The sequence below is a fragment of the Loxodonta africana genome, chromosome 24 (assembly GCF_030014295.1).
Source record: "Loxodonta africana isolate mLoxAfr1 chromosome 24, mLoxAfr1.hap2, whole genome shotgun sequence".
NCBI classification, from domain to species: Eukaryota; Metazoa; Chordata; class Mammalia; order Proboscidea; family Elephantidae; genus Loxodonta; species Loxodonta africana.
The window spans coordinates 50,414,055-50,428,309 of NC_087365.1; the positions used below are offsets into that span (position 1 = coordinate 50,414,055).

The 14,255-nt window shown below is 47.6% G+C and overlaps 1 protein-coding gene across 5 annotated transcripts in view; it reads right to left on the bottom strand.

The window, feature by feature from the left end:
- Positions 1–14,255, bottom strand: part of NFATC2 (nuclear factor of activated T cells 2) — a 187,350-nt gene that overhangs the window by 76,459 nt on the left and 96,636 nt on the right. For all 5 annotated transcript variants that reach the window (XM_064276220.1, XM_010599436.3, XM_010599437.3 and 2 more), the window contains exons 7-8: positions 555–610; positions 10–136 (exon numbers count right to left, since the gene is read on the bottom strand). In XM_064276220.1, coding sequence (XP_064132290.1) covers positions 10–136; positions 555–610 — 183 coding nt within the window. The remainder of the gene's footprint in view (positions 1–9; positions 137–554; positions 611–14,255) is intronic.

The window sequence follows — 14,255 nt, forward strand, 5'->3', positions numbered from 1 at the left end:
ACTCCTTACCTGGGTGGTAGGTAAAGTGCTGAGGCTGACTCCGTTTCCTTTTCCCATTGATGACGTAGAAGTTGACCTTCACGGATGACCTGATGTGTTTGTTCCGATACTCAGGGATCTCAACAAAAAGCATGTTCTGGAAGGAAGGCATTGCTGTTAACTGCAACAGTGTCTAAATTCCTATGTAACGCCCTAGGCACATTCGGCCGGCCCACCTAAAATGAGTCTTGACACCTTCTGTACTTCTACAAGTAAAATTCTATCTGAGGGGAATTGAGTGTTTCAGCAACAGCCATTACTCTATCTAACAAAGTGCATTACGATGGCACAGCTTCAAATTGGGGGCCTGGCGCTCAGTGAATGCTTAATCCATTCATCAATTCAACACGTATTTACTGAGTGCCCCTTGGGTCCCAAGACGGTGTCTGGGACTTTGATGAAGGAATGGAAAAGGGAAGCAGGAAAGAGAGCATGTAGGAGGCAGATGAAAGGGAAACAGAGAAGGGTAATCAGAGATGTTCAGTATCCGAAAACCATCTTGTTTGTGTGCTTACAGGCTGGCTCTTGTCTTTATCCACTGTGGCTTCCATCTCCCAAATTTGCTGCCCATCTGAAAAAATAAAAAAAATGACAGACTCTAAAGGCTGTGTTAGAAACCAAAGATTTAAGGCAAAAACCCACCAACTGACATTTCTCTTGGTTTCTGTATTAGATCATTTCTGTAAGATGTGTGTATGTACATGTATGCATATTTTATATATTATATACTTTTATATGATATATTTTACATACTTATATATGTAAGTTATATATTTTATATATTTTATGTTTCATACATTTACATATAAATTATTATATTTATATATATATATAAATTGTAGATTTATACATCTAAATCATATACATACATATATGTTACATATTATTTTCTTCTTCCAAAAGGAATGCATGTTCATGGTAGAAAACCGGGCAACAATAGAAAAAAAAAGAAAATAAGAAACTAGGAATTGCCCATCATTCCACTATCTAGAGATAATCACTATCTCTTTCTCTCTATCTAAATGTCTATGTATCTTTCTTTTAAAACAAATGGTATTGTAACACATTATATTTTATAGCATGCTTTGTTCAATCCAGGGCTATTTCCAAAACATCCTGCGTTCACCCACACTGTCCCTGATGCCCCCATCACAGATCACTGGCCATCTCAGGCTCATCTTCTCAACTATCTGAAAACCTAAGTGGGCTTATTTGCCCTAAGACAGCAGGCTTAAGCCATGTCCTGGGTGTGAGTCAACAGAGAAGGTGAAAACACAGAAGTCTACCCTCCCACCTCCAGCCTTCGCCTTTCAGTCAACAAGCAGCTTGGATCTTACGAGGTTCATTCCAACAATTGATGAGGTTTCCCTCAATAGTAAACTCTCCTTGCCTGGAGCAGAGTGCTGTTTCCCCAGTTTGGGGCCAACAAGTTGGGCCAAACAAAACTCCGTACTTGCGAATAATAGATTTCTCTTGCTGACCACCTACATTGGCCATTGGCCGTTTTTGGCCGAAACAAATCCTTTCCACAAGTGTTTCCAGAGTGTTTTGTGGAACGCTGGTTCTGAGGGATATTAAATGGTTTTATGAGAAGAGTAAAAAAATTCTACGAGCTAACAACTATTTGGAAAATGCTGAGTCAAAGTCAAATGGGTTTCTTTACTGCAGGACTTCTCAGAGCCTTTAATATGCTCACATGCAGAGTAATTCTCCAAGGTGGGCTACAGTATGTAACACATCCCAACATCTGGCTAAAGAGGCAGGCCCCCCCTTTTTTTAAGCACAGCTATTAGCATCTTCTGTGACAGGTTGGATTTGAACCTATATGGCCTTGGCTCTTAAGGTTCACCCATGGAAATCTGGTTTTTAAGCATTACTTGAACTTACCAGTACAGACCATATTTCCCAAAATAATAACAAAAAGTTGTGATTGCTGCCAATGATACAATCTGGATGACTGTACCAAGGAATAAGCAATGAACAAGCTAGAACTCTCTGTAGTAAATAAGCCTGCAAGTTCTGACCTTACAGTTCTTTTAGGTCCAATTCCTGAAATGACTAATGAAGACATGGGGTTAAGTCAGAAGAAAGGAGGGAAAGGTGGCTGATGTACGGACTCTCACTTCACTGTGAGATCCCCGCGGGTAGGGACCAAGTCATGAATCACTATCTCCCAACACATTGTAGGTGCTCAGTAAACATAACAAATGGAGGTATCTGCAGCTCCAAAGGCTGTCAATGTGGCCAAAAGAAAGCCAGAATCTAACATCAGATACTGCTCAAAAGGAAGCAAGAGAGGATGGGAGGATGGGAGGATGGGAGGATGGGAGGGTGGGAGGGTGGGAGGGTGGATGGGTGGATGGGTGGATGGGTGGATGGGTGGATGGGTGGATGGGTGGATGGGTGGATGGGTGGATGGGTGGATGGGTGGATGGGTGGATGGGCAGATGGGCGGATGGATGGGAGGGATAGATGTAAGGAAGAATAAATGTTTGGATTTATGAATGGTTGGAAAAATGGATGTTTGGATTGATGGATGGATGAATGGAAGAGTGGATAGATGGATGGATGGGTGGGTGGATGGGTGGGTGGATGGGTGGATGGGTAGATGGATGGATGGACGGATGGATGGATGGATGGATGGACAGATGGATGGATGGACGGACAGATGGATGGACATCAACAAGTTTGATTTTAAGTCATAAAGGCCTGAGGACCTTCAGTGTGCAAAGGCCTCGACAAAACTAGTCACAGACAATGCTAATTTCTTTGTCAAAGGCAGGTCAAAAGTGATCCAACAGAGCCATGTTCCCCATTCTCAGGTGATGATTACAACTAGGATCATGGTTATACAAGCAAGGTTCAGGTCCTCCTCAAAAAGTGCATTCTCATTTGCTAACTGCTCTGAGCCATAAGATCAAGTAAGAAATTAATCAAAGAAGCAAACAATAACATACTATTTGCCTTGTTACCCTCTCCCTTAGCCTGTCATTGACTGAAGGGAATTCTACCACCAACAGCCCTATACTTGTTTCAGTTTGGCTCCTGTCCCCATATCAGCTTCATCTTCAGAGGTCTCATAATTGGGAGGAAAGGGAGAAGCAGTACCTGAAAAAGTGATTGGGAACTGTTAAGCTGAGTCCATGAAGCTTTCATCCCCAGCTCTCTTCCTTGATCCATGCCAATAAGTGGGAGATGTGGCACAGAGAATACGAAATGGTGGTATGATGTAAAGGGTGCCACCAAGAAAAGAGTTCTTACCAAGTCTCCTCTCCAGTGGCTGGAAAACCCAAGGGCAATGGGAAGGAGCCCTTCTCCCCAAATTTGACCCTTTCCCCCATCTCTGGGGGACCTATATGTTAAGCTATATTCCACCCACCAGCAGTCATAAAATTCTAGTTCATCAGCGTTTGAGAGTACCCTTAGAAACTAGCCAGTCCAACACCCTCAGATGGGGAATCCAAGGCCCGGGGAAGGGAGGGGAGTTGCCTAAAGGCTCAAGGTAGACAGTTATTAAATCACAGCCCTTTAGCAACAACTGGCACAATCCAAGAATGAAGCAGATGCCGTCAATGAGGGGAGCTCAAGGTGATCAAGCAGAGATAAAATTATCAGCTACCTGTGAGGCTGGAGAAAGAAAAGTCCTACACGGTTAGGATTCTTCTAGAGTCGTATCCACCACTAAGATGCATGCAGATGACTGCAAACCCTCCCCTGCTTCTCCTGTGCTCCCAAGATAGTCTAAGCTCCCACCTTGGCCTTCAAGGCCCTTCATGACCTGGCTCCTGCCCTCCACTCCAGCCTCCCCTGTTGCCGCTCTTACTCCTTTGTGGTAGGAGTAACAGCTAACACGCACAAGTGCTCGCTACCTGCCAAAGTATCACTCTCTAAGCACCTTATACGTACAGACCTGTCTAATCCATACAACAACCCTATGAAACAGTTCTGATCATCACCTTCATTTTATAGGTGCAGACACTCGGCACAGAGAGGAGAGGTCACTTGCCCAAGGTCACACAGCTAGTAAGTGGGAGAGCCAGCTTCGAACCCAGGCAGCCTGGCTCTCAGCCTGTGCTCCTTATCCTGTTAACATGATGAGATTTCAGATCCCCGGGCCTCTGTCTGTGCTCACATGGTCTCCACAGTCAAGTTCATTAAAAACAGTAGGAAGGACAGTCCAGGTGGTTCATCCTTCAAGGTTCAGCTGCCGTGTCTCCCCAGGAAGCCCAGCCAAGTCTTGTTTGACCAAGTTTGTCCCTTCTGGGCTCCAATAGTACAATGCCTGTCTCCCCTGTCCTCTGGGGGATCCTCAAAGGCCACATCTTCCTTATCTCCCTACACAGTGCTCAGCCCCAAGCAGTCTCTCAGTGGAAGCATGAGGACTTGGTCAGAATCAGGAGCCCATGAAGCAAGCAAAACTCACTGCGATACGTTATAATCATGACCTAAGTTGTCGCTGGGGTGGTACGAGAACAGTGCTTCAGAGAAAGTAGAGGCCAAACGCCAGTCAGCCTCACCCCTCAGGTCTGGCTTGTCTCCTGGCCTAGAGAGTGGCTGAGTGGTTTTGGATTAGTTGTTGCCCACATTTCAAAATGAGAAGATTGCACCTAAAACTCTGCATTTTGCTCTTGAAGAAAAAAAAATCCCGATGTTATTACCACCCTGGGCCCCCCACACTGGCCCCTGGTGACGGCGGCCTCCTCAGAGACAGCCATGCCCCCTCTTCACCTAGCCCCCTATCCCAGCCTAGCTCTCTCATTCACTTTTCCAGCCCAGTGGGCCTTTGAGAGAAAGTGGCAGGCGCCTCCCTCCCCTACAGCTTAGTGAAGACCACTGGTCAGGTCCTGTAAAATGTCCTCAGTTGAGAGTTACCTGAATTTTTCTCATGATTAGACAACACTTTGCCAGAAAAAGCCACTGGGCCAATTTTGTCATAGCCAGTGCACCCCTCTGTTGCTGTACCACCCCCTTCCCAAACTGAGGACCCCCGGCTGTCTGCAAGCACGAGACAAATAACTCCCTTTCCTCCTTCCGGAACCTTCTCTTTTCTGAAGAATCAGTGCCAAGTACCCAGGGGGCCCAGAAGCACTGGGCCACCCCACACTCCGTCCCTGTCCAGCCCAGTCTCCTTGGGGGCCCTGCGCTCTCTTACAACGTCTACATGTCTACACGGGTGTGGAGGAAGTCCCAACAGAAGCACTCACTGGAAACCTTCCTCCTCCTGCCCCCTCCTCTGGGCTCTAGCCAGAGCAAACAGAGCCTGAGAGGCAGTACTTCCTCGGGACTCCCTCTGCAGTAAGTCAGCCCGCAGCCACCTCAGGGCCTGGGCAGCCTCCGTGCTGGTGGCCCCCAGAGCTCAGACTTGAGGTCAGGGAAACACGCCTGGGGGCCCAGGGGGAACTCCTGCTCACTCCAGCGATCTGTCAGGACTTGAGGGACACATTTACTGCGACCCCGAGCACTCTTGGACACATTTTAAGCTGGAACCGACTTCCCCTCTCGGTGTCCCGTCACCTCACTGTTCGGCCATGCTGATCCTGCCAACCCTAAACTCTGGAGCAGACCAACCTGGCTTCAAATCCCTGTTTTGCTACCAATTCACCATGTGAGCTTAGATAGGATACCCCTCAATGCCTCGTGTCCCTCATCCCAAATCTGGGGACAATCGTAGCATCTACACCTCCAGGGTTGTTGCAAGGATTAAATAAGACAATAGCACTCAGCACAGAATAAATGCTCAGTAAATACCATTAAGGATTACTATGATGCTAATGCAACAGATTATTTAAACACAGATTATTTAAACACTGTCTTGTTTATCCATTTTTTTTTTGCATATATTCCACAATATATTAATATAAAAAAAAAAACAAGCATTTTTTAATCAGAAAATCATACGCATTCTCTGATTACAACTACAGATACTTCTGCCTGTGGATGTGGCTAGGGGAGAACACCGGTCATGTGAGATGGGCGGCCGGATGCCTGGTTTTCTTTTTTCTCAAAAATGGGTCTTTCCATCATTAGCTTAACTTTAATAAAAGAAAGAGAGCCCTCATAGGAATGAGGAATCAAAGTGCGAACCAGGAGCCAAAGCCAGCAGCCTGTGTCCCTGCTATTGTGCCCTCGAGGCATCAGAGGGCAGCTCCAGGAGCCCACCCTGGCCCCTACACCCTCACTCATGGTTTATACTCAGTACTGAGCAAACAAGTGTCCAACAGGAAGTCAAAGTCCGTATTGGCTCCCTTCTTGCTCTTATACACGTGGAGGACATACAGGGGGGATGGCCTCTAAGGGAAGTGTGAGGTCTGCAAACTACCTCAAAGCCATTTTCCTGGGCTCGCCTCTTCATCCCTCCACCCCACATCCCCTCAGCGCACAAGACCTGGGTTTCACCAAGAGAACCCATTAATCCCATCCCCTGAACTGGGCACCTGCCAGTGGGTGGAATTCAAAATAAATGCTGGCAGGGCTCCGGGCCAGGTTCAAGTCCTGGTTTCACCACTGACTAGCTGTGTGGTCTTTGAGCAGTTGCTCGACCTCTCTGTGCCTCAGACTCCTCATGGGTAAAATGGTAAAGTTAATATTACTGACCTCAAAGAGTTGTGGTGAGATTTTCAGGATGTGTAAAATGTTCAGCACAATGCCCAGCCCATAATTAGCACTGCCCTGGTGACACAGTGGTTAAGAGCTCAGCTGCTAAACAAAATGTTGGCAGTTCGAATCTACCAGCCGCTCCCTAGAAACCCTAAGGGGCAGTTCTACCCTGTCCTGTGGGGTCACTATGAGTCACAACTGACTCGGGGGACCACCACTGGGTCTGGGTCCTTCCCCAGGTCAGCATGGATTTAACTCCTACTGTATGCAGGCCCTGCGGAGGGTGCTGGGGCCTGAGACTGGCTGTGCAAGCCTTTCTGTCTGCGAGGGCATCCAGACAAGAGGTACTCGAGAAAAACAATGTACTCAAGGTTTCTCACTTCTACTGGTGGGGCGGGAAACCCTGTCTCCCCCTCCGACACATCCTCCTTCACCCTCACTCAACTCCAGCCCCAATGGCCTTGTCTGTTCCTCCTACAGATAGCCACACCTGTACTAGCTCTGGGCTTCTGAACTTGCTCTTTCTGCCCCCGACACAATCTTCTCCAGATCTCCCCAGGGAAAGTACCTTTCCATCCATCAGGTGGCCCAGCTCAAACCTCACCACCCCAGGGAGGTCCTCCCTGGCCACTCCATCCTGTCATCTCCTATTCTCTGACCTTTCACTCTCTGACATCATTTTATCTACTTACCTGTTTGCAATCTCCCCACTTCCCCCCAGGCTGTGAGCTCCCCAGGTGCAGAGGCCACCCTTCTCTTATTCCCCGCTTGATCCCCAGCGCTACCATGCCTGGCATGTAGTAGGTACTCAACAAACACTGGCTGAATAAATGGAAAAACTGGCCTCAGGATCCCCCAGTGCTCAGCCCAGAGCCAGAGCTCAGGAAACCTCTGCAGACTGCCCTTTCTAGCCAAAGGATCCCACAAAGAGAAATCAGCCAAACCCTTTGAAGATTCCTTTCTGGGACTCAACTGATGAATCAGGAGCCTGGAATCGGGTGCAGACAAGGAATCAAACACAACCAGACCAAATCAGCCCAGAGGGTACCACCGGTGCTGTGGACCACAAGTTCTTTATAATCTACCTCCCCATTTGGCATCTTGGATCTGTGGGACTCTGGGCAGACCTGCCCTGAATGGAACAGACCGCAGAAGACCAAACGCTCTTCCACTGCTCTGGGCTGAGATTAAATAAAGCACTTGGGACTCTGGGGCAGATGTTCAGGCAATCTTCCCCCATCCTAAATGAACAAGGCATGGGAGTCGGCATGAAAAAGGTCCTTCCAAGTCTTACTCAGAGGGAAAGAGAAAGGAGCCAACTTCTTCAGGCAATAGGTTGGGTCTAGAGAAGACTCCAGCAAGACTCTGCAAGAAAAAAAAAATTGGGGTGGGGGTAAACTCATATTACAGCCTTCCTTTTAAGTCTGCTGCTGTGCCAACTCAAGAAGAGCCCTACTGGACCATAAGGAGAACCTGCACCAATAACTGGTGTGTTTGCTGATGGGTGTCCTCCATATTTCAGCTGGTTCAGTGGTTTCTCCTTGCAGGCAACTCTTTAACCCCACAACAGACAAAGTATGCAGGGAATGGTTGGGCTGGCCTTGGGTGGGGGCTTGGAGCCTCAGCAATAACCTCAATGAGAAAAGGGATCATGTCAACGCTCATAGGAGGAATGAGTGAGCTTTCAAGAGCAGGCAACTGGACCCGTCCTCACTAGGCCCTGGGCCTGCCGTTGGGCTCCAGGCAAACTGGGAAGAAATCAAAGTGTCACTTTGGGTCAGGAAACCACATGTGATACAGCCCAGTCCTGGCACTGCTTTTAAAAATCAGCCAAATAAAGACTGGTGAAGTCATTTCAGTCTGCTCTTTACAACTCCTAACTAGCAGAAAACCCTGTGCTCCCCAGAAGCAGGGGCTTCATGAACTGAGCAGACTAGGGGGTCTGGAATGTCCCCTTAGCTTAGGATTTCAGCCACTGGAAATGGTAAAGCTGCCCCAATGTATTTACAGAGACCTTTCGAGGAAGGCCCCTTGATTCCAGAAACCCCTTCTCTCTTCTTATTGCCCCATCATCACCTACCCTTGACCCAAGCCACCACCATCTCCACCTTGACAATGGCAGCAGCTGCTCAGCAGCCTCCCAGCTTCTGTTCATGCTCCCCAGGCCCTCGAGTCCATTCTTCATACAGATTGCCAAAACATTCTTAAAAATATAAATCAGATCATGTCACTCCCCCCCTACCCCAGCCTAAAAGCCTCCAATAGCTGCTCATTGCTGTGGGAATAAATTCCAAGCTCTTCACCATGCCGACCAGGCCCAGCATGGTATATGGTCCTTCCCCGGCCACCTCTCCAGGCCCGTGTGTCTCTCACATGGCTTCTTGCACTCGATGCCCCAGTCACCTGGGCCTGCTTTTAGTTCTTCAAACACCCCAACCTCATCCCCCTGGGGCCCTGGCACTGGGCGGCTCCTTCTGCCTGGGACACTCTTCTGACAGTCCACATGGCTCTCTCTTTTCCCTCCCCTTCAGGGCTCTGTTCACAGTCACCTCCTCAGAGAAGCCCTCCCCGACCTCACTATCCAGGGTTGCTAGACTTAGCAAATAAAAAAACAGGATGTCCACTTAAATTTGAATTTCAGATCAGCAATGAGTAATTTTTCAGTCAGAAGCCTTGATGGTGCCACGGTTAAAGTGCTCAGCGGCTAACCGAAAGGTTGGAGGTTCAAACCCACCCAGTGGCTCCACAGGATAAAAGATGTGGCAATCTGTAAAGATTCCAAAAAAACCAAGCCAAACCCACTGCCACTGAGTCAATTCTGACTCATAGTGACCCTACATAACCTAGGAAACCCTACGGAGCACTTCTATTCTGCCCTATAGGGTCACTAGTAGTCAGAATCGGTTGACATTGCACAACAACAGCAGATTTTTCAGCCTAAATATGTCCCAAATGCCTTGCTACTGCATGGGATACACTTAGACTAAATAATGAGAATATTAAAGAGCCCTGGTGGTGCAGTGGTTAAGCACTCAGCTGTGAACCAAAAGGTCAGTGATTCAAACCACCAGCTGCTCCATGGGAGAAAGATGTGGCAGTCTGCTTCCATAAAGATTACAGCCTTGGAAACGCTACGGCGCAGTTCTACTCTGTCCTGTTGGGTTATTATGGGTTGGAATTGACTCAACAGCAAGGAGTTTGGGTTTTGAGGCTTGTTGTTGTTGTTGTTTAAACAATATTCTTTGAGATTCGAATTTAATCGAGCATCCTATATTTCATCACTCCAACTCTGAGGCAGCCCCTCACCCGGCCCTCACTGCTTTCTCTCCTATTACCTGGTTTTCACCGACTTCATAGAACCCTCACCATCTGAAAACACCCTGCTCATGAACGTGTTTGATACAGTCCACCCCCGTGGAACAAAGACCCATCTGCCACGTTTGCTGCTGAGTTCCGAGTGCCTGGCGCAGAATCCGCACCCAGGGGGTGCTCAATAAATACCAGCAGAACAAATATGGGAATACTGCGGTCTACTGGGAGTCCCTGAATGGTGCATTCAGGTAACGTGCTCAGCTGCTAACTGAAAGGTTGGTGGTTTGAGTCCACCCAGAGGCATCTCAGAAGCAAAGCCTGGTCATCTTCCTAAAAATCGGCCATTGAAAATCGTATGGAGCACCATTCTCCTCTGCTACACACGGGGTCACCATGAGTCAGGGCCAACTCCACAGCAAATGGTTTGGTTTTTGGGGGGGTGATGAGGGTCTAATAAGCAGAAGGAGGCTGCAATGTTCACAGCCTGGTCAGTTTTCCATCCCTGGAGGGATCTCAGCTTATCTTTCACCCCGCTCCAGACTTGATCACTTTCTGAGGAACAGGCTATCTTCTGCAGATGATCCACACAGGTTTCATATATAGCCTGTTGCTCTGGGAACCAGGAAACTGGGGTTTCAGGCCCAGCCCTGCCACTGACAAGTTCTGTTACCTCGAGGAAGTCTCTCAACCACACTGTGTGACTCAGCTTCCCCATCTGTAAAAAGGTGGAGGGGAAAAGGGAGGGGGCGATCAGTCAAGCTCCTCCAGCTCCGTCAGAGCCTGATTCCAGGAGGCCAAGGTTCAAGGGTGAGGAGAGAAATTTACCAGTGCCAGCAAGAGGCCTTCTCCCAGTCAAGTACTCATCATGGGCCTGCCTTCCTGACTCCTTATTAAGTAAAGTGAGCTCCTAGAGGGCACACAGAAGGTCAACTGACATTTTCTGAGCACCCACTATGTGTCTGACACTGTCAGATTCTTGACCTACTTGTATTGCTAAGCTACCACCAACCCCATTTTAAAGATGAGGAAACTGACCCCAAGCTGACATAGCGTGAGGTGGATCCAGGCTTCCATCCAAGCCAGCCTGATGAACAAAAATCCAGCCCACTAACCGAAAATTTCGTAAAGGCCTTTTGCGACCAAGAACAATTTCTGTTTATAAAAACACCTGGACCCAAGTTAATTAGGAAACTCACTTCCCTGAGGCCTCTTTCAAAGGCATTCAAGTAGAATGAACTCCAAAGGCAGTTCTTGAATTCAAGGGACCAGAGTTTGGGTCAATATCTAGCCCTCTGAACAAGAGACCGTTTCTTGGTCTCTAGTGAGGCTGTGGAGCTGCAATCTGGCCTTTCTTTGGATGAAAGCGCCACGTCACAGCCAGCTATGCATAAGTGGCGGGCTCCATCCCAGAGGGCCTGTGGCACTGCAGACTTGAGTCACCGAGGGCAAAGGTCGGCACAGCCTTACTCATGCACAGCCCAGCCTCAAGTCTGACAGTTCCCAAAGGGAAGCCCAATCTAGGCCCTCCCGTCCCAGGTCTTCTGTTCCAGAGATCTCCACACCAGGCAAAATGAAACCCGGGGGAAGAAACAGGTGGTAGGAGGTGGTATCTTTTCTAAGCTTGTTCCAATTTTCCCAGGATACTAGATTTCTGGAAAAACACCTAAATTATCAAAAAAAGTTTATTTTCAGTATATGCATTTGTATTTATTAAACAAAGCTCAAAACACAACCATTGGGGAACTCCAAGTGATGAAGTGACTCATGCCAGGATATGATGACTCAGTGGGAAAGAGGGAATTCCACCACCCACACCACGCTTCTAAAAAATCAATTTGTCTCTTGATAGGTGATGGGAGCCTCAGCCATTGCCCGTTCCAAGAAAATCGGCCAACAAAACAAAACAAAAATTTTCTTCAAACAATTTAAGTTTCAAAGCTGAGTAATCCAAAACAGGCTGGTTTCCAACCTACACCCCCGCAGGACACAGAGGGCCAGGGAGTTCCTTGGCCGGGAGGGAGTGGGGGCCTGAATTAAGAAGGATTTACCAGCTGAAAAATTCCAACGCCCTGTGTCATGTGGAGGAACCTTCCAAAACACTGGATCCCGCCCAGTCACAGCGAGTCTCTGGAAGCCATGGCAACCCCATTTCCGCTGCCACATCACTTTTATTTTTGTGTCCTTAGATTTTTTCCTGTTTTGCAATGTTTTGCTGGGACCCCCGACTCCGCCTGGGGCCCCGGTGGCCCAGGGCCAGGGTTACCAGCTGAAGTCAGTAATAGCCTGGATGTCCCAGCAAGCCTGAACTTCACTTGGAAGGTTACATGTTTTTTTAAATTTCAGAGAATATATATAGGCTTTCAGCAACGACTGAGAGTGATAAATAGCAAAGATCCCAATCGTTCTGTTTGGTTTCTGTTTGTCCTCTTTGCCATGACTCGAGATATTACTCAGGAGTTGAAGATAAACGTTGCCTTGGAGTCTGAGCTGTCACCAGCTGACCAGGGACCCTGACATCTCTGAGCCTCGGTTACCTTATCTTTAAAATGGAGATAATGCCATTTGCCTCTCAGGGCTGGGCGGCAATGAAAGGAGGTAATACATGTACTCAACACAATGCATGGACCACCTACTACCTGCCGGAGGCTGTTCTAGATGTTGTAGATACAGCAGCAAATACCAAGTTCCTACCCTCAAGGAACAGTCTTGTGTGAGAGACCGGATAATAGATGAATAAACAAGATCACTTCAGTAGTGTCAACTGCCACAGGGAAACAGAACAGGCCGATGGGACAGAAGGTGACAGGATTGTGGGGGAGGGTGGACAGCTTCAGAACAGATGGCTAAGGAGGATCTCATTGAAGTGACTTTTGGGCAGAGACTTAAGGATGAGAAGGAGGTACCTTTATAAAGAAATGATGGGCTCCAGACCTGCAGGGTCCCTGGGTCACAATTTGAGAACCACTGGTCTGTCATGGATCCAAGGTGGCACAGTGGTTAAGAGACCTGCTGCTAACCAAAAGACTGGCAGTTCAAACCCACCAGCCGCTCCTTAGGAATGCTATGGGGGCAGTTCTACTTTGTCCTATAGGGTTGCTATGAGTCAGAATCGACTCAAGGGCAATGGGTTCGGGTCTATGTCACAGCCCTGCTTCAAAGACTCCAGTGATTGGTATGGCCACTTGGAAGAAAAATTTGGCAGTAATGAGTGAAATTGAAGAATGTATGCCTGGGATCCCAGCAATTCTATTCCTTGGGGTATACCTTAGTATATTCGTGCATGTGTGCACAGGAAAGTCACACACAAAAATGTGCACTGGAACATTGTCGGCTTTCACAATTGGGAAACAACCTGAATGTACATCAACAGGAGAACTGATAAGAATGTTATGCTATATTTACACATTATACAGTACTTAGGAGTTATCTGTAAACAAGTCCCCAAAACAAAACTGAATGAAAAATGCAAGTTGTAGAAGAAAATGGTCAGTATGAATTCATCTGGTTAATTTAAAAGTATGCAACACAATACAATACTACAGACTATTAGGGATACACATATGTGGGTGGACAAACAAAATTCAACATAGTGGTCACCTACTCGGGGCGGAGGAAAGGGTTAGGGAGAGAGGGCACACGGGGGGTTAACTGTATTTGTGATGTTTTATTTCATAAAATAATGTTAAAAATATATATCTGATTGGTGAGTAGTGTCTGGGATCTTAATGGCCTGTGAGTGGCCATCTCGGACACTCCACTGGTCTCATCCCTTTGGAAACAAGGAAGAATGAAGAAAACTAAAGACATAAGGCAAAGATTAGTCCAAAGGACTAATGGACCACATCTACCGTGGCCTCCACCAGACTGAGTCCACTACAACTAGATGGTGCCCAGTGACTGCTCTGACAGGGATCACAATTGAGGGTCCCGGGCAGAGCTGGAGAAAAATGTAGAACAAAATTCTAACTCAAAAAGAAAGATCAGACTTGCTGGCCTGACAGAGACTGGAGAAACCCTGAGAGTATGGCCCCCGGACCCCGTTTCAGCTCAGCGATAAGGCCACTCATGAGGTTCACCCTTTAGCCAAAGACTGAACAGTCCATTGTAACAAAACAAGACTAAAGGGGCATAGCAGCCCTGGGGCAGGGACTGGAAGGTAGGAGGGAACAGGAAAGCTGGTAATAGGGAACCCAAGGTTGAGAAGGGAGAGTGTTGACATGTCATGGGGTTGTTAACCAATGTCATAGAACAGCGTATGTGCTTACTGTCCATGATGAGAAACTAGTTTGTTCTGTAAACCTTTATCT